At 51.7% G+C, this 27,882-nt stretch overlaps 1 protein-coding gene across 3 annotated transcripts in view; it reads left to right on the forward strand.

Moving 5' to 3' along the window:
* Positions 1-26,818, forward strand: part of CTTNBP2NL (CTTNBP2 N-terminal like) — a 50,305-nt gene extending 23,487 nt beyond the window's left edge. For 2 of the 3 annotated variants that reach the window (XM_061567047.1, XM_061567048.1), the window contains exons 3-6: positions 2,580-2,852; positions 17,707-17,814; positions 19,658-21,487; positions 22,537-26,818. In XM_061567047.1, the coding sequence (XP_061423031.1) occupies positions 2,580-2,852; positions 17,707-17,814; positions 19,658-21,487; positions 22,537-22,554 (2,229 nt within the window). In that variant the 3' untranslated portion in view covers positions 22,555-26,818. Of the gene's footprint in view, positions 1-1,906; positions 2,150-2,579; positions 2,853-17,706; positions 17,815-19,657; positions 21,488-22,536 lie in introns of those variants that run through there. The other variant, XM_061567049.1, reaches the window with a different exon arrangement.
* Positions 26,819-27,882: the final 1,064 nt, after the last annotated feature.

The raw sequence follows: 27,882 nt of genomic DNA on the forward strand, positions 1-27,882 counted from the left end.
TTAACGTTGATGTTCATGAATGATCATTCATGCTACTGGCCTGCTCAGCTGGGAAGGCCAGAATTCACAGCAGTATTACTGTGGTAATCGTACGTTTTAACGTAACTTTAAGCGGCGTACATCGTTGGTGATATTCGCAGAAAAATGACTTTGCCTCCATTACAGGTGAATCCGATTAGACCGTTTTTCGTTTCATTCTCTCGGCTGCAGTTTAACCTTCGCAGGTAACAGCCAACTCGAACGATTTGACCTCGTTAAGGGAGGTGGCTAATGGGATTTAGAAGGTCAACATTTAAAGATTGGGACAATGTGTCTTTTGCAATGATAGTTGTGAGGAGAAAAGGTAGATGGATATTAAATTATTTCAGTGGATTTTCGATTTAAAGCTTTCGTGACTGCAGGGATTCATCTTCTTGGTTCTTTCGGTAAAGTCACGTAGAAAGAAATTAATAAAATAATAAAAATAAATCCTAATAAAATAATTCTCACGACGTTTCGGCCACAACGCAAGTAGCCGTCTTCAGGTGAAGAACAGGTTTGTCAGATTCTGTCTCCTTGACAGACCTGTTCTTCACCTGAAGACGGCTACTTGCGTTGTGGCCGAAACGTCGTGAGAATTATTTTATTATGTTTTATTTTTATTATTTTATTAATTTCTATCTATGCGACTTTACCGAAAGAACCAAGAAGATATTTCAGTGCAGTTCTGAGATGGCACAAACACGTAATACGATAGCAGTATTATTATCATTATCATCATTCAGCCGTGTGTGTGTGTGTGTGGAGTACTTGCATGGAGTAGTTTGTGTAATGGTTATGCTAAACACAACACAAGACACTAATCTTATACCCGTTTCCAAATTCGGAGCACTTAGTCGAGCTGTGCTGCTAATTCGACAGCCAGAAACAAGTGTGTGCCTGCCAACATTAAATTATAATATTTATGCACGCAAAGCTGTCTTCAACGGCAAACAATTTAACTTTATGCAGCGTCTAATTGCAACCACATCAGAACGCCGTACGAGGGCGAAGAGAACTACATTACGCGTTTAAATGTAAAATAAAACGTTGGAAACATCGCAAAGTAAATATTTCAATTCAAGCGATCTTAGGCTGTGCCAATTCCGAATGCAATGACGCAGCAGGAATATTCTAATAATTCTTCTTCTCAACCAATGGCACGTGAAGTATAATTGTTAATTGTAAAATATGTAGTGTGGTGGAGCGGTGGCGCAGTGGTTAGCGAACTGGGCTGTACACTTGCCAGTGCACCTCCGATTAGCACGGTTGGTTGTGTGTGGTGCGAAAGAAGTTCGAGATGCATACAACCCACGTGAACACCAGTTGATTGACAAAGAGGGGGGGGGGGGCCTGTCATTTATAACAACGCAACGTATATTTCAGGGAAACGCGCAAGAATCCCCAACGCGCTTTGGAAATCGAGTCGGCATCGTCACAGCGCACGGCCGGCGGTGCCTCGCCACCGTCGCTGTTTGCGCGTATCGCGTCTCTTCATTGTGGGACGTGGCAGCGGAATTGTTTTCTGCCACTGGGGGGGGGGGGGGGGGGGGGAGGAGTCCCTCTCCTCGCCCTGTTGCCCTGCAGCTGCGTGGCGCGCGGGATGCTGTCATTTCCATGCTGCTCCCTGCAACTTCCCGTTGGGTTACTGTTAGGTGAAGGCGGCCTTTGTGATGTAGACATCCTTTCCTTCTCTAGTACATCATCATCATCGTAATAATAATTAAAGAAGTACTGTACAGCACATATTCGATTAACTTTCCGGACGAGGGCGCGAGGGATATTTGACCACGCGTCACTACGCTGGTCAGCGCAGGCTGTGAAGGCAGGGAGCGTGGATGCGTGAGCATAGAAGTACCGCACAACAATTTCAATTTGTCTGCACTGCTCTCAGCTGCCCACAACATAGCCCTGCAGTCACAACCTATATAGACCACCTGGTTTGTATCTTCCCATGGTGGTGCTCACCTGAGCTTCTTTTATCACTGAATATATTCCAGGCCGCTGGTCGACTGGAGTAGGCACGTCACTTGTTGCCACAGCCATGAGAGCGAGTGGTATGCTGGATACGGTGTGCCGGGTGTGGAAATATTTTCCTGGATCACTGACCCGGACAGACCCCCGGTTGATGGTAAGAGCTCGAGATCGCTCATCCAAGCAGTACCCGGGATCTGGACCCTGAAGGGACCCTGTGACGATGCTTCGCGCCATCGATCGCGTTCATTACGCACACGTCGAATCGTGCGCGAGAGAATCGGTGTCTGTAACATTTCTACACGTCACAGGAAGATAAATGCGTTTACATAACCCGTGCAGCCACTAGGCATGCTCCGTTCACTGCCGTGTACGAGAAGAAAATATATATTCCTAAATCATGACCCCCGAGTCGTGGCAATTAATTTAAATGTGAAGAGGGAGACTCTTTACACGCCTGATTGTAATAGCATGAATGGTTTTGATAATGACGATGATAACAGCGATGATCATAAGGCTGAATCCGATGATGATGAAACCATTGATGATAGTGATGACGATGTCACCGCCGATGCCCCCTCTTCCAGGCGCACAGCCGGGAGGAGTTCATGCACGAGCGTTATGGCCGCTACCGCCTGGGAGACCCCCTGCGAGCGCTGCAGCGGGACTGGGAGCTGGGCGAAGCCGGCGACGGGGGGGACGAGGGGACCCCCGCGGGGAGCCCCGGAGGGACCCCCGGGGGCTCGCGCCACCGACTCTCTACGCCGGCGGCGCTGCTCGATACGGTGGTGCAGCAGTGGAGGAGGACGCGCGACCGCGTCACCGCACGACTCGCTGCCATCGAGAGCCAACACTGCAAGGTGCGGCGTGCGTGCGCGCTCGCGAGGTGGGGTCAGAGGTCGGATGGGCGTCGGCTCCTTTAACGGTTGGAGCTCACGCAGCTGGTGTGGGGCTTCCGTGGTTATTTGGTCAGTTGGTTAGTTGTTGCTCGCCACTGATGTTAGCCATGGCTGAAATCAAACACGGGCTGTTGGGTTGAAAGTGCCGTGCGTGAATCGCTCCAGGCGGTTGCTGCAAATTGACGCGCAGACAGACGGTCAGTCACATTCTTTTTTTTAATGATGCCTTTTGAGCACATTCACTGAAACACGACATTTCCTAAGCCACACCCAATCCGTATTGAGTCACGTACTTAACTACATATTTGTGGGTAGATTAGCAAATGGTGGCAGCCGTGAGCATTGCAATTGGAGATATATATGTGTGTACATATGATTTTGGATTTATATAGCGTCGAAATGCCACAACATCGCAAGCCACCGCACAAGATAGCGTCATGCGGATTGTGAGCTAAGAAGAGGGGGAAATGTATTGCTTTTTATTAGAGAAGAGAGGTGGTCAGTCGTAGGTGGAGAATAAGAGAAAGTTATTTAATCTGGGTCCGGGAGCCAACAGCACGGGTGGCTGGGTAACAAAAGCTCCGTACTATGTGGACAGCGGATGAGTGATTTACATTTGCTGGGACTCATCAGTGGAGTCGGGCTTTCTGTCCGCAAACGTGAAAGGCTAACTGAATGTAATGGATAATACAAATGAGATGGCACAAATAAGACAGAAAAAGAGACAGTTGGTCGTGATACATTATTCTATTTTATTTTTCAATCTACGATACTTTACCAAAAGAACCAAAGATTAAAGAGACAGGTTATTTCATCAAACAGTGACTCCGAATTGTGACGGTTCGTCACGTCACGGGGGAGTGGTTTGTCAATTGCTTCACGCCTATAAACCACTTTAGCATGTGTCGAATTGTTCGTCCCTGTCTCGTAAAGTAGCGGCGTTAGTCATAATCAACGTTTTTGGGTTTAGATCGCGTTATTTATAAATGTGTCGTAACCCTCCACCACCCGACACGGCCAATCAGTAAAAAAGTGTCACGTTGACAAAAGACAAATAGTTCACTGCTTTAGCCCACCGGTGTGTTGAAGCGCGAAACCACAACATTTACAATTTGAGTACGACGTTTCGCTGGTAATTGCATCCAGCATCATCGGGCAATTCGCCAGAATGGTCGTACTCAAATTGTAAATGTTGTGGTTTCACGCTTCAACACACCGGTGGGCTAAAGCAGTGAACTATTTGTCTTTTGTCAACGTGACACTTTTTTACTGATTGGCCGTGTCGGGTGGTGGAGGGTTATGACACATTTATAAATAACGCGATCTAAACCCAAAAACGTTGATTATGAATAATATTGGTCGCGAAAGGCTGTGTGTTAAAGTGGCGTTAGTGTCCAATTTGTCAGCACGTACCCATCCGGGCGCGGGCTAAAGTTTAACTCTGACAATCCCCCGGTGTACGTTGGTGATGTCATATTACGACTATCGACAACAATCGCTGTGGACCTTGAGCTCTCTGGGACTCATTCCAACAGAGTTTTTCCTTCGAGACAGCAGGCCATAGGGGTCGTGGTTAAACACAAAGTGAGTTATACTGCATTGGCAGTGGTGCACAAACAAACAAACACTCCCAGCTTGTAACACTTTGATAGGCGATGCTTCGGCAAATGGAGCTTATTCATAGTGGCTGTGCTTTATTATATTATAATGTAGGTAACTGCTATAGTACCAGGGTTCTTGTCAAAAACATAGGCTATTATATATATTTCTTATTTTTAGGTGAATGTCTTAAGTGTCCTTGCACTGTTTTGTCCATAAATACTTTTTTTTTCTTGAATGTAAGCCGCAGGAGGGAAGTGGCGTGGGTGTTTATCACCGCACCGCGCCCTCCGAATCCGGCAAACCTGAATTTGATTCCCAGCCACGGCTGACATCAGTGGCGAGCGACATCCCAGCTAGTCCCCGAAACCATCGCCACACCCTCACCCGGTGGCTTTTGCCAAACCGCACAGGAACCAGCGTGGCGAAGTACGGTCAAATAGCTTCCATGACCAGCGCGGCGTGGGAAGGCCTTCATCCAGCAGTGGATGGAAAAGCGCAACTCTTGCTGCGATTAATACCGTTAATGTTGATTTTGATCAAAAGTTGCGTATCATTCATGGCCCAGTCATTGAGTGCGGCGCGTTGAACGAAACTGTTAGGTTTACCGCGGGACTATAAGCGGCATGAGAGAATGTAGTGGGTTTCACGTCGAGGTAACAGAATACAAAGGAATGTCTAAACACTCCACGGTGGGTGTCGTGTTGTTTGTAGGGGCGAGGCAGTTGAGTGGTCGTGCAGACAGGTAGTAATTTTTTTTCACGGGAGAGAGAGTGAAAAAAACACCCCATCCGAAGTGTTGAAATCGTGGAAGCATGAGACAGCTCCGGAGCATGTCTTAGCCAGACTCGGCAATAGACAATGGAGGAGAGGTACGTCATGAGATTTACACAGGTTTTCTCTTATGAACAGACTTCGACAATTATTTACCCAGGAAAGCCTCACTAGGTCACAAGACCATTTTTTGAAAAGGAGGTTCCACATTGGAATGTTTGTCCGATTCAACGAATGAGATATACGGCTTCATAAACCACTGGACATCCGTGAAACTCCTTGAAATTGGTGATAAAGAGCTTCATAGCTCATCGGATTCCCTCCAGGAATAAATAAGGAAGCAAAAGTCAAACATAAACGCACGTGAAGTCGGCGGCGGCGGCGAGCGTGTGCGCGAGTTTCGTCGCCGCGGCCGTTTCGCGCTTCTCTCTCTCGCTCTCTCCGCGAGGCGCCGCCGTCGCACGTTCCCGCAAACGACTCATTCTGCTGTCAGATACAACCGAGCTCCCGCACCCTCCGCGAAGCGCGTGGCTGTCGGCATTCTGAAACTTGGTTCCCGTGCGATTAAACAGATGAGAAGAGGGCGGCGTGGGGGCGCAGCTGACATCGTCGCCGTTCGACGAGGCGCCCGTGTCGCCGGCGTTGTACCAAACAGTCCCCGGTGCGCGTTCGGTGCTGCGCTGCCATATCTGGGGTGAAGCACCGAGTCTCCCTACCTCACTTGGCTTGACGTAAATCAACGTAGATCGATGATCCCACCGCTCACTGATTCACTCCAGCCTCTCACTCACTCACTTATTGTGGCCATTAGTTGCCTCCAAATCACTCTTCCTTATTCACCTTTTTACCGCTGCTAACATGGTTACTGCTCAGCGCCCGCTTAATATTTTCACGGCGGACCCTTGCGGTGGTGAAGCCGCTCGCGAAAAGAAAAAATGTCGCTGCTGAAGTGAGCGACTTCGCATCTCAAATGCAAGTCCCTTGACTTCACAGGTGGCCTGTAAATTGTTATGATCCTGTTTTACTGTCTGGCTGGTGCCGATCGGTCAGTTCTGTGTTGACTAAGTTGCAGGCTCGGGTTTCCCACGCGTGGTTTTAAGGCGCTTTGCGTGTATAACTTTATTAAATAAGAACCGTCAGATTTTATTATTTTGGCTCCCTTCATGAATGCGCCGCTGCATTTGAGGCCTCGCTATGCCGCGACATAGGGGCACCACGAAAGCGATACAAAGACTCCCTGAAGAAGTCCCTCACTGCTTGCTGCATCAATCACCGTCAGTGGGCAAAACAAGCAGCTGATCGCAACTTCTGGCGGCACACAGTCCACCAGGCCACCTCCTTCTTCGAAGATACCCGCAGGGCCCGTATGGAGGACAAAAGGAGAAGGAGGAAGAACCATGATCCCTCAGCACCCATCCCAGATCAGACCTATACTTGCAGCTGTTGTGGCAGGACCTGCTTGTCCCGCATAGGCCTCGTCAGCCACCAGCGTGCCTGCTGCAGAAGACGTGGATGTCCTTCCTAGATCTTCGTTCGCGAAGCCAAGCCATGATGATGATGCCGTGACCAAGCCTGTCAGCTCGCGTTGATGACACGGAGATGCTCCCGGGCTGCTGCCTGGGATCTTTTTTCTTGCCACCGATGTTAGCCGTGGCAGGGAATCAAACTCAGGTGGCTGGATTTCGGAGCACAGCGCGCTAGCCACTGCGCCACCGCTCCAGCCCCAGGTCGTCATTGTACGTGGTCAAATTCCGCGATTCAATTACAGAATCTATTATTTTTTATTATACATGGTGGCTTGATGTAATGGCCCTGATTTTAGTTAGGTGTCAAGTGAACCAATTGCACATGATATTTGTGCAATAAAAAATACATTAATTTGTACATTACGAAGTTTGATGCGTGCATTGCATTGGTTGCCTTTGACCAAATTGCCCGGTACTTGCCCGATCTTATCAAATCTCGGAAGCTAAGCAGTGTCGAGCCTGGATAGCGTTTATATGGGCAACCCAGCATGCACAAAACAGGTTCTCATAGGCTGCTGTAAATCTAGCTGTGACGGTCCCACCTGATGACGGAGACTTGTGTTGCCTCCGAAACGTCGTGATTTATTATTTTATTTCTATTATTAATAATTTTTATTTATTTATTTTTACCTACGTGACTTTACCGAAAAAACCTAAGAGTATGCCGTGCAGCTGTTCAATGTTGTCGGCAGCAGAGGGCAGCGCAGCAAAAGCCCCTGTTGCACTGTACATCTATGCTCCCGCATTCACCAACCCGCACTGACCAGCGTGGTAAGGCATGGTCAAATGGACCCCCTATTGTGACCCACATGGCGTCAGGAGGCCTCTCATCTAGCAGTGGATTAACCATAAAGGGCTGTACAAGGGCACGCATTGGTTAGGGTCAGAATCAATAATCGTTCATCAATGCGTGGGTTCATCATGACATCCCAATGTGTAAGAGCACGCATTCGTTTTGTTTGTCCCGAGGGTGGAGCTGAGGACAGCGTGGGCTGGAATACAGTGCTGTCCGTCGCTGCTTTTGCAATGGACAACACATTCCTGTGCTCTGCAGAGACTTAAACCTCTTGTTTGGTTGCCCGTTCAAAGAAGTTTCCACTTACTTCAAAAAGAAAAGTGGGAAGAGGAGAGCCATGAGGGCCGCATAACCCAAGGTCTTACGTCACCCAGCCCACAGCACTTTTCCTCGGGCGCTGCAACAACTTTCCGAATTCCAAACGAGTCAGAGATTTACCAGCACTTACCGAGAGGCTTAGCCCACGCGGAAGAGTAGGCCAAAATATAATTAATTTAAAAGGAAAGTGAGCGACCGACATACACAAAACGGGTTCTCATAGCCTGCTGCGCAGCTGTGACGTAAGAAGGTAATTGCAGGGCTTCACATTTACCCCTTACCATCGATGTTAAAAGCATCTAAATATATGCTTCATTTGGTCTGCCACTAAATTTGGCATGTTACAGCTCTGGGCAGACAGCCGTATTGATTGGGTTGATTCCCACGTGATGAACACGCTTGCAAGGCATGCAAAGGGGCGTGTCCCTAGTGTGGCTAAAATTACTATTGTGGGGTCTTCGGAAGTAGTTCTATGACATCATCTTCTGAGGCCACCTTTTGACACAAGGGGATGCGCTGCCTGCTGCGAGAGTTCCGTGTGTAAATTTCGTCATTTGATGCTCATAATGAGCTTCATGCAAAACGGCATTTGCACCGTTGCACGATGAGATAGACGCCTTGACACGTCTACGGCTTGGTGAGGCCTTCATCCAGCTGCCAAATGATGACGACGACGACGAAGATGTTGGTTTCTCCGTCACCGTCCGAGTCTTCAGGCTGGAAACTTGACCAGAAGGCATCTTCCAGGATACCTGCAGGAGGGCGTTTGACCTCTGGGTCACACATTTGCATTGTCTCGCTACCCAGTGGACGTCCGGGAGGGGGGGGGGTTCACAAAGCACGTGCATGCCAGTGGCATCGCCCTTCGAGTGTGCAGGCGGTAAAACTGCACCGGGGCCCACGGGCTGGGGAGGGATCTTTGTCAACTAAGTTAGGGAGGGCGGGGGGGGGGCAGGTTCCAAGCTACGAAAAGGGAAGCAAAGCAGACAAGCGGTGGTGGCCCCGTTTCATTTTGTTGAGGCTTTACCCTTTCTGGCAGTCTAAGAGGTGTATGGTGTTCAAACACCAAATAGACAACTTCTTGCAAAAGGCATCAAGTTTGCATTAACCACACATACCTGTAGCAAAACATGCAGATAAGTCGGTCTGAAAATATATTTGGCCGTTCTCTGGTCTAATACTGGTGAGACAAGGCCGTTAAAGTCGGCTGTCTCTGGTGTAGGCCAATCAGTTTCGAAGACCAAGTGCGTATGTTATTATCGGAGCATGTTGTTTACATTTTTTGCGACAAGTATGCGTGGCTAATGCAGACTTGATGCCTTGCCATAGCTGCATCTATTTGGTGTTGGAACACCTTGAGATCTGCTTTACTGCCAGAGATAGTATACAAGCCGCCTCTTATTTTTTTTACCATTTTGATCCCGGCAAAAAAAGGTCCCGTCGATCGAACCGCACGAGGCCCTCCCCGTCGCCTCCGTCAGCCCCATCGTCACCATCCGTTTGGCGGCGGCTGTTTTGTTATTCGCCGTTGTGGGCGGCTCTCACCAGGGACCGGGGCGGCGGCTGTATCGGTCCCAACATTCCACCGCCGTGCATTGCGAGTGAAGTGGGCCTGGGGATGGCGCGCAGCGGCAGCTGTAGGTTCCCTCCCGAGGATCGGATCGCAACCGCGGCGCTCCTAAAAATAAAGGAACGGCGATAGAAGAAGAAAAATAAGTAATAAATGTGGGCGTGAAAAAAAAAGTTTGTTTTCCTGATCGACTCCGTTTCCTGACAACACAGCGTGGCTTAGAGCTTTGATGATTTGTTTTTTTTCCTCTGCCCCCCCTGCGTCCCTTCCGGAAGCCCGTGTGCATTAGGCTCACTGGTGAAATGCTCGCCCGATTCCTGAAGCTTTAGGCCGAGTGCTGAGAAATCTCGGGCTACGCTGCAGGATTAATGTTTTAATCTTTCGAGCACTTGCGCTGAGCAAAGCAATTAATCCGCTTTAAAAACCCCACGCTGAAATAACTCTGCTGATCCAAGGAAAGGTCACTGCCGAGATAGTGTTTGTGGTGAAATTTACAATGTGGCAATAAAAAGAGAATTTAATATTTGGTTGAAAGATTTCCGATATGAATTGGGTGTAGTAGCTTGCATGATGGTTATTCATTTGAGCACTCTATTGTCTGTGTGTGTGTGTTCTATTGGGGCAGAGATATAAATTGTCATGTAAATGTAGCAGAGTCTCAGTAGGCCCTGAGTCAGTGGGAGCTCAGACGGGCAGCTGTTGATTAAAGTCCGTTGCTAAATTGTCCGTCGGATATCCCTCCGACGATCAACCAAGCGTGCGGTTACCTCTTTTAAAATCTCGCACCGTGTCGCATTCTCTTCTTCACTGAAAATTATTTTCTTGAAAAATTATAAAATGTCAAGCTCGGTTACATGTTAGAGACGAATGTCAAGCCATGGGCTTGTATAATGTGCTTAGAATGTGAATGCATGCATATTTATTGTATTCTGTTTCAACATAAAAAATACATTTAACCACGGACCTGCATGCAAATTGAAGTATAAAAAATATATTTTTAAACAATGCAAAGTAGCCTGTGCATCGTTTCGCAGCACTGTTAGCGAGCACATCTTAAGTCTCTCCAACGTGATGTCTGGCTGCACCACGTGATGTCTGGCTGTACTGCGTGATGTCTGTCTTGTGTCGCATGACGTCTGGCTGCACCGGGTGATGTCTGACGTTTTACTTCTTGGGTTCAGTTTCTCAAGAAGCTCCCAGCACGTCGGGTGAAACGTCGGACATCACGCCAAACAACACGGCAGTGCGTATCCTTTGCTTTCGACACAGCCCCAGAAAGCAAATCGGATAGTTACACAGTCCAACCGCAAACACCTCCTACGCAGCACCTGTCCAGGCTGACACGGCCAGTGGTACAGGTTCATTGTCTCTGCCGTGAGCAGCTTCGCGTTTCCTCCGATTGATTCAGCTGTCTCGCACGCACGTCGATTCATGTTACAGAGTTGCTTCCTCCTGTGCGGATGAGCCGGGGAAATTTTGCATGCTCCAAACATTCGTGAAACCTGAGATCGTGAGAGCCCGTTGAGGCAAAGGTTTCACCTGCAAGGGAAACTTCGGATGTAAACTCAGAGAAAAGTAAGGGGTGGTTTGAGGTGCGGCCCTGCAACTTCTTACTCGTGCCACTGCTGGCGGAAGGGTCTCCACTAGAGGGAGCTCTAAAGAGCCCCTCTAGAAGAGTTCTTCACTGATTTTCAGGGAGGGGGGGGGGGGGCTACTTTCGCCGATAAGACTTCAGTGTGAGTGAAGGCCGCCAGACATTTGAAACCATTGTTGGGTTTGACAGCACGGTGACGATGACGACGGGCGTCAGGGGCCGCACTAAAGGCCACTCGGCCCCCAGTGACTCGCGGGCCTTGCGATCAAAAGATACTTCCCTACAGGGAGCATTTTGGCCTACTCTTCCACGCTCGCCAGAAGGTGTGGGTAAAGTACCCACACTTTACCCCACCACACGTGACTTGTGTAACAACTAAAATGTGGCGTTCCCTTGTATACTAGTGGGTGAAAAATTAGGAGGCGCGGACAGAATGAAGGAAAAAGGTTTTATTTTGTAATATGAAATTGAGTAACGTGTCTAACAGAATCACTAAAAAGGAACCCCTCACTGCTGTTTCGCGGTGGATCACTGCTTGTATAAACCACCAGCACACCCATAACATGGAGTCAACATTGTACATTACTGCATCTGCCGTTAAGATACGCGCTAAATATACCGTATTACATTTGGAATTGTTGCTGCAATGATTGCACAATGCATTGGAAGCCTCCCATGCTGTATCGGGCATCACTCACCAATGATCTCAGCCGTGGCCGTAAAATGAACTCCTTATTGGCAGGTTCATAGCATGGTGCACTAACCACTTCACCACTGCTCCCTTGTTTGCTGAATGCGGTGCTTGCATCGCATTATTGATTGTTGCTACAACACGGTATTGTATTTTGGCTCGTTGCTACGCTTGCCTACGTTACGAACACCCCGCCAAATAAACTCCTGACATTAACGACTGCCAAAACGTACAAAAGTTTGAACAAATCCGCGAACAGCTGTCGCCAACCCACCAGGGCCTGACCTCGGCCTGCCAATTCTCTGAGTCGCTGTTTGCGAAACATCGACCGCGGTGCGACAGGGCGATCGTCGTGTGAGTGACAGCCCCACTGGGGGCGTTTGGCGGCTTCGGGTGTCAGAGGCTCCATGATAACTGGGGGTGGGTGGGTGGCTTTGCCAGCAATATGCCACGGTGGCGAGATGTTAACTCCCTCGCCTGGTGTGCAGGAGGTTGTGGGTTTGATGCCGATCATGACGCCTGCTGTGTATTTGGAGTTTGCGTGTGTCTCTCTCTCCCCGGGGTCGCGTGGATTTTTCTCCGGGTCCTCCAGTTTTTCCCTCCACATCCTAGAAACACGCGTTTAGAGTATTTGGCTGCTGTACATTTCCACGCGAGAAGCCCCTCCGTTGAGCTGTCATCAACCGCGTAACAAAAAAATCCGTCCGCCGCCACGACTTTCAGTCGACTAAAACGGCTTCGTCGTCGACGAATCGTCCCATCTCCGTGGCGACCTAGAACCTCTCTCAGCGGCCCTCCTCCCACTGCAACCCGGCGCGAGGGTGCGTCCGGGTGGGTACGCACCCTCGCCCCGGGTCGCCACGGTTACGGCTACTACAACCTCCTCTTTGAAGAGAGAGAGAGACAGAGCGCGTCGCCACAAAGGGCCCACGTGGGCGCGCGGGGGAATCCGCGTCCGAGCGCGACGAAGAGCCCCCTTTAAAAGCGGCGACGCCGGCAGGGGGGCCCGGCGCTCTCTGCGTTTTATCTGCGGTGGCGGCGGTGGCGGCGGTGGCGTCGCTTTGTCCTCGCGGAGATTTATCGCGTCGCGCGTTACACGCGGACGCTCTTGTTTCTCCGTGCACGCCCCGAGCGCCACCCCCGCCAGCCGCTTCCAACGCCGTAAAGCTACGTGTGTGTGTGTTGAACTTCTTTCGCACCGTACGTAGCCAACGGTGCTAATGGGAGGTGCGGAGGGGGGGGCAGGGGAAGAACGACAAGTTGTTACGCCGCTGATTTGGGCTCCGTTTGGTGAAACGTCGCAGCTCGGTTTCTCCGAACGCTGTGCCACACACTTCCCAATGCGTCTGGTTGCGGCTTGCCTCACCCACCCACCCACCCACTCACTGCCAGGCGGCCAGACAGACACGTGGTGATGTTTGCATCTTTAACTTCAGTTACTCGTACGGGTTGCACGATGGAACAGTGTTCACGGAGAGCACGTGTGCAGCCCTTTTTGTGCCCCCCCCCGCCTTACACCGTTGAGGATTCAGGGGGGTTATATGGCCATACTCGACTATGCTGGTCAGTGTGGGTTGAAGGCGGGAAGAATACATGCGGGAGCATAGAAGTACAGTCAACAGTTGATTTTTGCTGGGCTGCCCTGTGCTGCTCACCACGTAGACCCAAAGGCCCGATAACAACCTGTGCATGGTGGCCACCCATCCAGTGGCTATCCAGGCTCAACCGTGCTTAGCTTGCGAAGGTGGACGAGATCGAGCTTGTTCCAGGTGGGAATTGATCGTTGGGATTTTCTTCCGGAATACTATTTTGCAAACAAATATAAGTTTTTAATATTTGCAAGACCCACTTTGGGTCATGACCACAGAACAAAACGTCGGACATCATGCCGAACAACACGCCGCACAACCCAAAAACACATCGAAATTTAAAAAAGTATTTTATATCTCTCCGGGCGCCACGGTGGCGAGATGTTAACTACCTCGCCTGGTATGCAGGAGGTCCTGGATTAGATCCCGACCCTCACGCCTGCTGTATATTGTATATTTAGAATTTGCGTGTTCTCCGCGTGGTTTCATGGATTTTTCTCCGGGTCCTCCAGTTTTTCCCTCCCCGTTTATAAAAATGCGTTAAGAGTTGTTGGCCGCAGTAAATTTCCACGTGGCGATGAGCCACTTCGTTGAGCTATCATTAGCGGCCAGGTCGCTTCTGAAAAACAGCTACATAGCTCAGTGGGCCTTACCTGGTCAAATAAAAAAAATAGTCAGAATGGCAAAATAGAAATGCGAAAGCCTCAAGCAGGTGACGCTACACAGGTTGCAAACAAAAGATAGTTGACGCGCTGCAACTGTCAGTATCTGCCAGACTGTCACATCCAACCAGCTGTTTCACTATTCGTAAACAGCTATATTCTTTTCTCTTGCGAGCAGAAGAGTAAACATAAAACATTCTTTAATGCGAAAGAAAAATAGTTAGAGTTGTATTTAGCTCGTTAAAAGAGACACAATGGCAGTGCAGGATTACAGGTGATGCAATTCGGACAGGAAAAATGCCTTCTGGGCAGCCTTTGTCTTGCCGATGTCTTTGTTTTTTTAACAGATTGTCGCGCAGAATCTTGGGAGCCAACTGTTGCACCAGAGAGAAGAGGCGACTCTTAACGCCCTCAGGCAATGACAGTAGCAGTGTTGTTTGTTTATGGGAAGGCGTTTGGTGCTTCCCTCTGACTAATCTACAGACTTGGATTTCCTTGACCAATACCTGCGGGCGGATGTAAACTTTAGCCTGCGAGGTTGGTCGACCTGGATTTTGTGTTTGCTCACCCCACCCACCCCCCGTGTGGGGCCCGGATTCTTGTTTGAAATTCCACTCTTCAACTCTGGCACAAAGTTTACACAAACTTTGCTGAGTGGGGCAGCAGCGGCAGCACGGCATGGGCTTAAAGCCGAGACAGCCAGCGAGTGTGTGAAAGCGACGTGATTAGGTATTTCGGTAAAGTCACGTAGGCATAAAATATATACTTTGCCTTGCTCCTGATCCCTCTCGCAGCGCTCCGCTTTCCCCTACCCCACACCCCCCCACCCTCTCTATCTCTACTCCCTGGATCCTCCCCCCTCTCTTACCTATATAGCCTCTTGTCACGGCAGCCCTTTTGCCCACTTCAGCAATTGTTTCTTGCTGTGGTTGTCCCACCTGATGACGGACGCTTGTGTTGCGCCCGAAACGTCGTGATTTCATTTCTTTATTTTCTACCTACGTGACTTTACCGAAAGAACCAAAGAGTATGGATCCCTGCAGTCACGAAATACTTAAAATCTAGAGTGATTAGGTCTGCCGCCCGGCTTTGTTATTTTGCGTGACGGAACATTCAAATTAGTTCCTGCGCGTGATACACACGGCGGATGGGGTTTGTACTCATGAGCGTTTTGGGCCGCTAAGTGATGTTCAAAAAAGATTGCACGCAACAAGGGATCCATCATTTCGCGGCTGAGACATAGAAGGGTTTCTAATTCTAGATTTGAAGTTTTCGTGACTGCAAGGATTCATACTCTTAGTTCTTTCGGTAAAGTCACGTAGGTGAAAAATGAAATAAAAATTAATAAAAAAAACAATAAAAATCACGACGTTTCGGAGGCAACACAAGTCTCTGTAAATCTGGCTGTGACGGTTCCACCTGATGACGGAGACTTGTGTTGCCTCCGAAACGTCGTGATTTTTATTGTTTTATTTTTATTAATTTTAATTTCATTTTTTTACCTACGTGACTTTACCGAAAGAACTAAGAGTAAGAAGGGTGTCTGTTGGGAAAACAAAAGTACCGGAGTGTTTTCGCAAGTCCACTTGGGCGCACCCCCTGTGGCCCCTGTGCTGTGGTGCAGTGATAAACATCGTGAACAAGAAAACCCCAAAATAAACCTCTGTTGGTTCGCCGTGGTATGTTTGGTGAGAAATGAATAAATTGTTTTCATTTCTATCGTACGTACGTACGTATGCATGGGTCGCGGTTGTTTTGGGAGGAGTGAGTACGGGATGTAAAACATCGAATGTTTCGGAGCGAGCAGCTCGAAAGTTTCGAGTTCAAATCCTGGTCGGGGGGTTTAATCAGCCCATCATCACTCTCCAGGGTCCATAAAATATATACCACTTCATGGGTAGTCAAGAATGGCTGTCCCGTGGGTAGACTCGACCCCACCATAGGAATGTGGAACTTCCACCACTGGCTCAGGACTGTAAACGGGAGAAGATGAACACTGCTTCAGTGGTCTTTTAAGCAGGAAATCACCGAGTTTATTTCAGAGTGTGCGTCATGTTTACAGCGTGCAGTTTAAATAAAGACACAAACCAAAAACAAACGCAGCTTCGCTTGGGAGAATAAAAAAAGACCTGTGTTGTGTGTCCTGGGCTCGAAACTTTCTTAATGACCAGAAAAAGCCTATTCTTTAAAGTTACGTCTTAAAAATTTAAGTCAGGGCCACTATTCTGACATCGGTACTGTATCACTCTCGTGCTTTCAAACTCAACATCAGTTGCAGGTATATCAACGACAGTGCTGTGATGGCCGGATTGATCGTTACTATAAATGCTTTTATCTCGCTCGCAAAGCCTCAATCTGGAGTCTGACGGCATTGGCAGGGGGTAGGGGAGAACACAGGCTAGCCAAGATAACAACCGATTGTTTTTTGGGTCATGCCTTCCTTTAAGGCATCCTCTTCTTTTGTTTTATGAAAGCCATGCCTCCGGAATGTGCTGCGTGCAAAACGTGAAGAGACACGTCTGAGACTTTATCCGGCAAGAGCGAGAATTTGAATTGCGTAAGACTACTACGTCGTGGGAGGAAAAGGCTGTCCAGATGCAGTCGTTTACGTAAAGGGAAGACGTTTTGCGATTTGCTTTCGGCTCACGGTAATCCTATTCAACTGGAACTCTGCCTCTCGAAGCCGATCCTTGGCCCATAGTGGCCATGAGTTGACTGTCTCGCTCATAACCTGTCCGATTGCGGTTAATCTGCTTTGCGGCAGCCATTCGGTTTTATTTCTATTTATGGAACCGTTGACGTGCGAGCTTCTATGCAAAGTGCGGGGTGCTGTTGCTTGATGAGTCGAGGGCTCGTAACCAACCGCCTGCCAGAGACTGTTGCATCTCAAAACCTTATGTCATCACCGTGACTAAACGTGAAAAATACTTTTTTGAGAAATTATAATTTTTCAGCCATTTGTCGATCCTCTGTTGGATGACGGCTCACCCAAACTGTGTCGGTTGTGTTGGTTGCTTGATCATACTTCACCGCGCTGGTGAGTGCAGGTTAGTGAAGAATGCTGCTGGAGAACATTGCTCTATTAGGCTGATAGGCTGATGGACCTAATGGATTGTATTTTTTATGAGCAGATAGAATTATAAACAAATCCTCCATGAACAGTGCACAATAAAAAAAATGTTGTACAGTACAAATACGTGAAACGTCTCAGAGCACTGAGCCACCACTGCTGAGGTCTTGGGTTCGAATCTGGTCATCTGCCTGTGACTAAACCGGGTTCCCAAGTGGAGAGAGTTGATGGTTTCTTCACCCCAGTCGGTGAAAATTGGAAGAAAAAAATGCGTCGAATAAAAATGTGGTTTTCACTTAATGTGGCTGAATTTCAGTTCTGAATTAAATGCTGGTTTTAATGTGATGCGATTAATGCATCTCGGAAGCAGGGAATTTGACAAAGTGCAGCGCTGCCTCGATTGCGTGGATATAAGAAATCGGTTAAAGCGAGCCCGGAAGTAGTTCTGTGATGTATGCTTCTGCGAGCCGTACGCTAACACGGAGGGTCATGTGCTTCTCAGCGACAGCTCCGAGTAGACATTTCGTCCCATGACACTACGGCCGTAGAACGTTCGCTATGAAACCGGTAAAACAAAATCCCTGAGCGCTTTTACCTCCGTGCGCACACCTGCTGCGGGCGAGCAGGTCATGAAGGAGCTGGAGGACGAGCGGCGGAGGCACGCGCAGGACCTGGCGCAGGGCGACGACGTCACCTTCATGCTGGAGAAGGAGCGCGAGCGCCTGGAGCAGCAGGCACGCTCGCTCGCCACTGCGATACACTCACCACACCACCGGCCAACACTCACCCTCCACACCACGATACACTCACCGCCACCACCGGCCAACTGCTCACCCTCGACACCGTGATACGCTCACCACACCACCGGCCAACTGCTCACCCTCGACACCGTGATACGCTCACCACACCACCGGCCACCGCTCACCCTCGACACCGTGATACGCTCACCACACCACCGGCCAACACTCACCCTCCACACCATGATACGCTCACCACACCACCGGCCAATCACTCACCCTCGACACCACGATACGCTCACCACACCACCGGCCAACCGCTCACCCTCGACACCAAGATACGCTCACCGCACCACCGGCCAACGCTCACCTTCGACACCATGATACGCTCACCGCACCACCGGCCAACCGCTCACCCTCGACACTGCGATACGCTCACCACACCACCGGCCAACCGCTCACCCTCCACACTGCGATACGCTCACCGCACCACCGGCCAACTGCTCATCCTCGACACCATGATACGCTTACCGCACCACCGGCCACCGCTCACCCTCCACCGCTCACCCTCGACACCGCGATACGCTCACCACACCACTGGCCACCGCTCACCCTCGACACCATGATACGTTCACCACACCACCGGCCACCGCTCACCCTCCACCGCTCACCCTCGACACTGCGATACGCTCGCCGCACCACTGGCCAACTGCTCACCATCGACACCGCGATACGCTCGCCACACCACCGGAAACGGTATACCGCACCACGTCCCGCACGACACCTTCAAAATCAAAACCCCAACACCAGCCACCACTCAACATAGAAGCCACCACTCTGCAATTGTTACAGACACCACACTATCGGCGACCAGTCACCGTACCACCACCACCCAGACGGCACCTTTGGGATACGCCGCACTACCGCCAACGTTGCACTGCCACTCACAAACCACCTCCGTTCTGAGCGTCGCTCCTCTGCCCTCCGTTGTTGCTGGAGGGCGATTGCCTCCAACTGCCCAGTAGCGGCAGCAGCGTCCTTCACGAGCCTCCTCCATGATACCGCCACACAGGGGACAACCAACAATCACCACCCTCTCATCGCACACCACACTACCAGCTCACCTAAGCACTCGACAATTCATCTCACGCCCACCCACCGGCAATTCAATGAATTGTCGTGATTCGGGGAGGGCGGGGGTCACAATTCCATTCAAGAATCAATTCTTATTTATTTTAGCACTGATGAGTGTGTGCAACCTCTGAAGGGTGCATGGGGGTCACGTGAACCAGTCACGCGTAACGCACGCGGGTCGTGAATAATTGATGATTTTATAAATGCAACTCGATGCATGTAGCGTGGAACGTATGCGGTGGATCGTACCGTTCCGTTATCATGCTCCACCCCGCGGCACACCCACCACTCAAGTAACGTCGGCGTGCCGCCCAGACGACGTTATCGCCGGCAGTGGTGCGGTGTGAATTTGACGCTTGTTAAAATGCAGGCGTCAAAACAGCTCGATGTTTTACCAAGTTGCGTGCCCTGGGCCATCCGACATCAGGGCGAAGAAGCCACATTAATGAGAGCAGAGGCAGTGAAATCGGTGTAGCCTCTGTCATTATGGGGCTCTCGTGGCGCCGCCGCATAGACACTCTTTTAATTGGTTGAAAACATCTTAGTATTGAAGGCACCAGAACTTGGGCAATTGTTGGCACCGGCTAACCATCTGACTGTGTCTCCCTGGCGATTTCGAGGTGTGCTGCACGTGACTGAACCTAACGACCGTGCCGTTTATAATAAATATATACAACTACATTCTCGCACACGTTGGGGTGCGCAGGTGGACTTCGAGAAGTCGCAGGTGAAGAAGCTGGAGAAGGAGCAGAAGAAGCTGTCGGCCGAGCTGCGGGAGGAGCGCGCCAAGAGCAAGCAGCTGGTGCTGATGCTCGTCAAGGAAAACGAGCTGCTCACCGAGCAGCTGCAGAAGGAGCGCTCGGCGCTCGCCGAGAGGGACACGGGACTGGCGGAGGAGAAGCGCCGCTCCGACGAGCTGGGCGACCTGCTGGAGGTGCACAAGAAGAAGAGCGGCCAGGTGGAGGCCGAGCTCGAGAAGCAGCTCGCCGAGTTCGACACGGAGCGCGAGCAGCTGCGCCTCAAGCTGGAGCACGAGGCGCACCACAGCAGGGGCTTGCAGGAGGAGATCCTCGGCCTCAAGTCCGGCCTGGCGTCGAAGGATCGGAGCGACGGCGCCGTGGCGGCGGCGGCGGAGGCGAAAACCACGAGCAGCAAGTGCGTGGAGGCCAAGCCCCCGGTGAGATCGGTGGGCGCCGGCTCGGACGAAGCGCCGGCGACGTTGGTTTCGACGGCGGCCGGGACGGACGCCCCCCCCGCGGCGCCCGTCGCGATCCCGGCGTGGGACGCATCCTGCCCGGATGGCGCCCCAGCAGCGACGGCGGCCGTGGCGGCGAAGCCGCGGGAGCCCCGCAACGGACCAGAGAGCCACGCCGCTCACGCCGGGTCCAACCACGCCCGCCCCGTGCGGCGGGCCGGAGAAACGGACCTCAACCGCAACGCGGCCGCCGGAGAAGCGCCCCGCTCGCCGGGCGAGCCGCTCGTCAAGGTGACCCCCTCGTCGTGTTTCCCGTCGGAGGCCTCGCCCCCGCGGGCCGCCGCACCCGTGCCCGACGACGAGGAGCTTTCGAGCGCTCGCCACCTGGAACTGAGCAACTCCCACGACGCGCCGTCCGCGGGCGCCCCGGCCCGCGCCGGCCGCGGCGTGGCCGGCGCCGCCACCGCGGGCCTCTCACCGCGCTCGCTCTCGCCGCACTCCCCGTCGGGCCTCGGCGACGGGTCGCCCACGGCGGCCTCCCCCGACCCGCTGAGGTCAGGCTACTCCGCCGGCCTCAACTCGCGCTTCCAGGTGGCCAAGCTCAAGTTCCAGACACAGGTGGAGCAGGAGCAGCAGCAGCAGCAGCAGCTGCAGGTCCAGCAGCAACAGCAGCTGCAGGTGAGCTCGGTCACCGTTCACGGTCCCACGAGCCCCGACGCCACGGGCGCCCGGCGCGACTCCTCGCCCGTCAAGAACCTGGCGCGCAACACGGTGAGCCAGGCGATCTCGCGCTTCGCCAGCCAGCAGGCGGCCGCCATGGCCGCCGGCAAGACGCTGCCGCTGGGCGGCAGCTCCCCCTTCGGCACCGACTACCGCTCTGCGCTGCACTCGCCGGCACCCGGCGCCGCCGAGCCGGCGCACGCGCTGCACCCCCCGGGCAGGGCCGGCGGGAACCCGCTGCTGTCGCCGTCGTCGCCGTCGGCGCCGGGCGGCGGCGGTGGCGGCGTCAAGGGCCCGTCGGTGTCGCTGCGCCTGGACCGTGGCGCCCCGCCGCCCATCCCGCCCAAGAAGCCGTCGCTCATCCAAGGCAGCCACGCGGCGACGGCGACGACGGCGACGGGCGCGCCGGCGCGCAGCTTGGCGGTCGATAGTAACTCGAACCCCTCGGTGGAGCCGCTGGAGCTCGAGGGGGAGGGGACGCGGCACAACGCGGTGGGGAGCCTCGCGTCCGCACTGGAGCTCCCCAACGCCGCGGTGGCGGCTGCGGCGGGCGCCACCAGCGCCGCCGCCACCACGTGCTCGGACGGATGCGGCACGCTGCCGGCCAGGTCTGCGTCTCAGGTGAGCGTTGCGCCAGACGCGTCAACTCCTCGTTAATCGTACGCAGACGTTCAACATTCATTTGCCATGTAATGACGTTGAATGGCAGCTTCTAGTAGGAGGTGACTCGAAGTTTAACTTGGGGAGGCAGTCACTGTCGGTGTTGTGTAACACGAAGTGGTGCGTGACTAGTGGGCTCAATATTCAGTCCGTAGCCAGTAGTTCTACAAACTATTTCTTTGCTTACATGAGCACTAAAAGACGCTGCTCACCTCGTCTTTGCAGCCCTGAGCCACTGGTGGAAATTCCTCATTCCTATGGCGGAGTCGAGTCTTTCCCAAAGACACTCACCGTAGACTTTCCACTCCTGCTTGCGTTGGTGTTACATTATTCAGGCATGGAATTTCTAAAGCCACGGGCGAGATTCATTGGGTCAGAACTTGATGATTTTATTGGCACGGATAAATTATAGCTTTTTAAACGTGACGATTGTTTAGGATGGTGGAGGGGTAATGACACATGTTTTGGGACAATACTACTATGTGGCTTAACCCAGAAATAAATATGGATCAAACGAATATTCATGGTGCCGAGTCAAGCCGCAAACCAGGATTTGAACTCTCAACCATCCAAAACTCTACCACTGAGCCACCTTGCCAGTAGTACATTTCCCATAATTAAAATAGTGCGCACAGTCAAACTCCGGTGTGGGGGGGGGGAAATCTTACCAGATTATCTCCGTACTTTAACAACAACCGGCTCCGGAGCCACTTGCGTCTCTTGGTGACCGCTATTTATTAAGGAGCCACCGTCTCGTATTCACGTCGCATTGCCGCTCTTAAAATATTGAGCTTTTTTTTTGACCGAATTCGAAAAAAGTGCCTCTTGTTATTTCGGTTGCCGACCCCAGCACTTGTAAAATACCCCCCCCCCCCCCCCCTACTTGCCAAGTGTAGTTGCACCCCGGCAATCGAGTACACGCATCGCTGGAATCGAGACAACTCACAACCACCCTCCCCCACCTCCTCACACTCCCCCCCCCCCCCAAAAAACTTTTGCTGCCTTCGCAGGTCGACTCGGCTCGCTAGCGCCGTGGGCCGCCATCCACCGGCGCTTTCCTGCTGCCGCTCTCGCAGAGCGGCACTCCTCACCCCTCCGACTCGTCCGCGTTCAACCGCCCGCCGCCGGCCAATCAACTGGAGGAGTTACTGCAATGGCCGGATGACTAGAAGGGCCCAGCAAACAAAACTAAGAAATAACAACACGCTTGTTGCGGTGAAGCAAGAGGGGGGGGGGGGGGTTCAGGAGGCGACGTGGTGACCCCACGGTGCTGCTTGTGCCACCCACATTCGGGCAGAGGTTGGCAATCCTGCAGGAAACGTAGCCCCTCGACATGCCAATGTCACTTGCACCGAAGCGCCACATGTGAATTCGTCTTCTCTTGTCTACTCCATCTCACCCGAACGGTGGACTCCTCCCTATTGCACCCTCCTCCTCCACCCTCCTTCCTCCTCTTACCCATGCATCGTCCACAGCTGAGGCCTTAGGCCTTGGGCCTGAGCTGTGTCACCTCCCCCACCCCTCTTGACTCTTGACTTCCATTTCCTCCGCCCCCCGGGGTGGAAAGCGGGCGCCAACTGCAGCGGGCGGCCGTCGCGACGTGGCGAGGGACGCGGTTGACACGCTGTGAATGTGTAAGGGGGTCGATGTGAGCGCAGGGTGTGCGTACGCGCCGCTACGCACCGCCCATCCCGACCCCGCTGCTGCTGCTGCCAAAGGGGAACCGGCACTACTTTGACGAAGGCCTCGCGCGGTCCGGCGTCCCCGCGCGGCCCGGACGTCGCTGGGACATGACTGCCCCCCCCCCCCCCCCCCGGCCAAAGGGGGGTCGCTGTCTCTCTCTCGGCCGGGCCCCTTCTCGGACACGGAACCTGCCGCTACTGCGCCATGCCACGCGCGTCTTGGAGCTACTTGAACGATAATTGATGCTGAACGTGTTGCCAATGTGTATTGCGGATGCGCGGGGAGGTTTAATCAAGCGAAGGCTGTAACGTATTCCAGTGTGGCTACGTCGCACAGTTGTGTGTGTGTGCATGCGTGCGTGCACGTGTGTGTGCAGAAGGTTGCTACTGATTTTCTGTTTTTTCGTCTCCAGGTAGACGGCAGGAGGCACAATGAGTCTTAAATGGAACTGTATTTTGCTTAAGCATAGCGATTTTTAAATAGCAATTCTTATTTTATTTTTTAAATATACAAATATAAACGGTGAGTTCTTAGATGGATCCTCGTTAGAAAGTGCAGTGGTAATGATGTTGGCCATCGACTCTAAACCCCCCTCTCTCGCTTGCATTCATAGATATCGACCCATTCCAGCTGTGAATAATTATCGCAAATCGGCAACGAACTTCTTGAGTCGGCTGCTGCCGGGCAGCCTGGTCGAGCGGGGAGGGTCAGGGGGGTTACAAATGTTGTGTGGTAAGAAGGACGCTGAAGCCAGTCGTGGAGGGGCTGACGCCAACTCTTTATTTAAGGGCTTGCGCCTAACTCGGGGGAAGGGGTTAACACAGAGTTATTAACTAATCTCCCCAGGGGAAGGGGTTAACACGGAGTTAGTAACTAATCTCCCCAGGGGAAGAGGTTAACACAGAGTTAGTAACTAATCTCCCCAGGGGAAGGGGTTAGCACAGAGTTAGTAACTAATCTCCCCAGGGTAAGGGGTTAACACAGAGTTAGTAACTAATCTCCCCAGGGGAAGGGGTTAGCACAGAGTTAGTAACTAATCTCCCCAGGGGAAGGGGTTAGCACAGAGTTAGTAACTAATCTCCCCAGGGGAAGGGGTTAGCACAGAGTTAGTAACTAATCTCCCCAGGGCAAGGGTACTGGGAGTTCCCTACACCCCACCAGGCTATCAGGCTCTTCACACAGCACTGACCGAGGGTTCAGCCAACACGGCCAGCCGGGTAAAGCAGCCCCCCTTTAGCCTGGCTCTCTACCCTCTATCCTGGAGCCCCCTACTCCCCTAACGCTCACTCCTCTTGGCTCACCGCGAAGACCCCGTCCACGTCACGGCTCTCCCCTCAAATACCCCGGGGGGGCATGACGTCACTTTACCTTGACGGCATTCCCCCCGAGGCGAGTGTGACCTGACGTCAGCACTCCACTCCTCAACACAAAAATGTTGAAATCGTCATCGTTACCGGGAGCACAAGACGTGGCATTCACCGGGACCCCCCCCACCCCCAATGCCCGGATTTGTCACGGACAGCGCCGCTCACAGGACACGCGGTTTAACGCCGCTGCTGCGTCGCGGCCGCCACCGTTGGGCCATCGGCTTGCTCGTTCCCCACCTCTTGAGGTTTTACCAGATCAAATGTGATTTGCTTTTTTTGTGATTTTGTCTTCCGACTTTTGATATCCGCTGTACAACTAAACGCCCCCCCCCACCACCAACTCGCGCACCCACCCAACCACGCACACACCCACCCACCCCGCTTGCGCATTTAATATTGTAAATTAACCGTGCAATTACTTGAAATAATCTGTTAATTGCGCTAGGTATTATTACAATTAAGAGGTGCTGAATTCACTACGTGGAATTGCCAATCAAAAGGGTTTTAATAACCGTCCGCTGAAATGTAGCAGCAGCAGCAGCAAGCGTTCAAATGAGGAAATCATGCCGAAGCTCTTAAGACTGCTTTGTAAAGTGCGCTCTGCGTACACTTCCCAACACTACAATTAGACGTCAATTGCCAAAGCGTTCAACTTGCTAATGCTTGCAAGCTGGAGTTGTGCCGGTCCGTGTCGCCATCGCATGCCCTGTTGGTGCGAGTCATTTCGACGAATTGCGGGGAGGACGAGGCGGGCGTTGGTTGGGTGGGGGGGGGGGTGAATAGATGCTCCAAATACATTTTATCGGCCAAAACCAGACCAGCCTATGTTTTTGTAATTACATTCTACTGTGTAGTATTGTTTACCGGCCGATTTGAGCATACAAACAACGGACGCGTTGCACTTAAAACGGAGCTTTTACCGCATTGGTGTTTGATTCCATGAAGGACTTTAAAAAAAAAGAAATGGTTGCGTTCATTTAAATGGGACCATTACAAAAGGAGTCTCAACCGGGCCAAACGAAAACTCGACGAAAGACACGGGAGGCCACGCCGGCTCCACGCCCAGCAGCGGCGAGCATTACCAATGTAGTTTTAGTTAGGGGGGGGGGGGTGTGTGTGGCACGTGTGCGCACCTCACTTTTGCCAACGTTTCGCAAGCCTCCCGAGCGAAGTCTGCCTACCCAAACGCCGCCTCGAGCATGTGGCGCTCGATCCGTGGTGCGGTCCACTTCGCTTGTGGCTGCATGGATTTTGTTTCGGAGGCGAGATTTTGCGTCAGGGGGGGGGTTAAATCGCGGTGAAAACGTGCGGTAGCCGTTCTTTTGCATTGCACTCCTGACCGCCCCCCACTTCCGCCCCCCCTTCACTGTGTTCAGTGTTTTGAACTGGTAGTGCATGGCCTGGGAGGTGGCTCGTGTCGTCTCAACTATGACTTGGCTTTGTTTGGCTTGTCGTGCCATTCGGCGTTGTGTAAGTATTGGTCAACATTCTCGCAGAGGTATCAAAGTTACGTTCTCTTCTTGAACTTTGGCGTTTTATTGGTATGAAATATCTGAAGGTATATTTTTATTGCGGAGATATATATGCGGTGTATAGAGCGATTATGAACTAAAAACAAATGAAGAGTGTGGGGAGGAAGCTACAAACTGGAAAGACTAAAAAACACGCGAGGTTCTGCTTGCGCCATGGCTCATCCTTTGCTTCACATTGAAAGAAAATAAAATGTAACTTTGTCGTTACGCATCAAATCCACGACATTGCACTGATACGATCTAAAAAGGCGTGCACGCAAAACTCCGCTCGAACCAACCTCTGTGGCAGAAAAACCTCGTGGACTTAACCCGTGTCGGTGTTCACAGCCCGTGATACGATTCGGAATTGCATGGCTTAGGGCGTGCAATGATCTGGCCAACTTTCTGTCGCGAGGCATGTCCGGCTTTAATATCGCCTTCCTGCATTTTGTCCTTGAAGAGGTTCGATGCAGTTTTAAGTGAAACGTCGCGTACATTTAATTGCGAGATTTGGCAGCGAGCATCGTTCTGCGACTCGCCGGAGAGTTGAGACGACGCTTCGACACGTGACCCCAAATTCACTGGTTGGATTCTCGAGGGGTCTCGTGACCAAACACGTCTTGGCCAGATCATTACGTGGCCCAAACTCAAAAGAAACAATTGATTTCGATTTAAAGCTTTCGTGACTGCAGGGATTCATCTTCTTGGTTCTTTCGGTAAAGTCACGTAGAAGGGAAGTAATAAAATAATAAAACATAATAAAATAATTCTCACGACGTTTCGGCTACAACGCAAGCAGCCGTCTTCAGACGTCGTGAGAATTATTTTATTATGTTTTATTATTTTATTATTTTATTACTTCCCTTCTACGTGACTTTACCGAAAGAACCAAGAAAACAATTGATTGTGAATCTTCGAGTGGAATTATTTAATGAACAACGGTTTTTTCTTTAACGAGACGCGTCACTTGTTTTCTAAAGCGGACGTTGGACTAGAGCTTTGTGTGGGGGCTTCTTTCGCGGCGACTTTCACAACTGCGTACCCCGAGCTGAACATGTGTATGTTGAACTTCTTTTGCACCGTACGTAGCCAACCGTGCTTTTTGAAGATGTGGGGGGGGGGGGGGGGGGGTGAGGACAACAAACTAAACACAATAACAAGCAGTTCTCAAGGAATACGTTTTCAAGCTAGATTTAAAAGTGCATAACTCCAGTGGCTTCCTAACATCGGAAGGAAGAGCGTTCCAGACGGTCGCAGAAGCGCATCTGAACTGCACCCTTTACCAACGTAGGCTTAAGCAACCTTAGCAATCTGATGTGGCGTGTTTTCGGATCGTACAGCGTGGTGTTTAAACATGATGTCTGACGTTTCGCTCCGCATTGTGGAAGCTCCTTCGGGATATGAACTGAGCAGCTCATGTTCTTCCTCGATTGTAAAGCTTTTCCTGCTCCTGCTGCTGCTGCTGCTGCTGCTCGTGGTGTTTGCTGTGGGTCGGCTGATGCAACCGGAAGCTCACTCTAATAAGCAAGGGGAAACTCGAGCTGCTGAATTCATTTCCTGAAGGGGCTCCCCCCCCCCCACCCAGCACGTGGAGCGAAACGTCGGACATTGTGCCAAACAACACGCGGAACGACCCGAAAAACTCAACGGAGGGCTGTGTATGGCACAACCGCAAAAAAAGCCAACCCTGCGTCAGAGTATTCGGCAACCTTGTCTGTTGAAGCCTGGCAATAGCCCATGTAGAGCTTTCCCTGCTGGCAATAGCCAGGCTTTGACGCAACTCAAACCTTCACCG

The sequence above is a fragment of the Lethenteron reissneri genome, chromosome 38, assembly GCF_015708825.2.
Source record: "Lethenteron reissneri isolate LAM-NWPU_2019-01 chromosome 38, ASM1570882v1, whole genome shotgun sequence".
Classification (NCBI taxonomy): Eukaryota; Metazoa; Chordata; class Hyperoartia; order Petromyzontiformes; family Petromyzontidae; genus Lethenteron; species Lethenteron reissneri.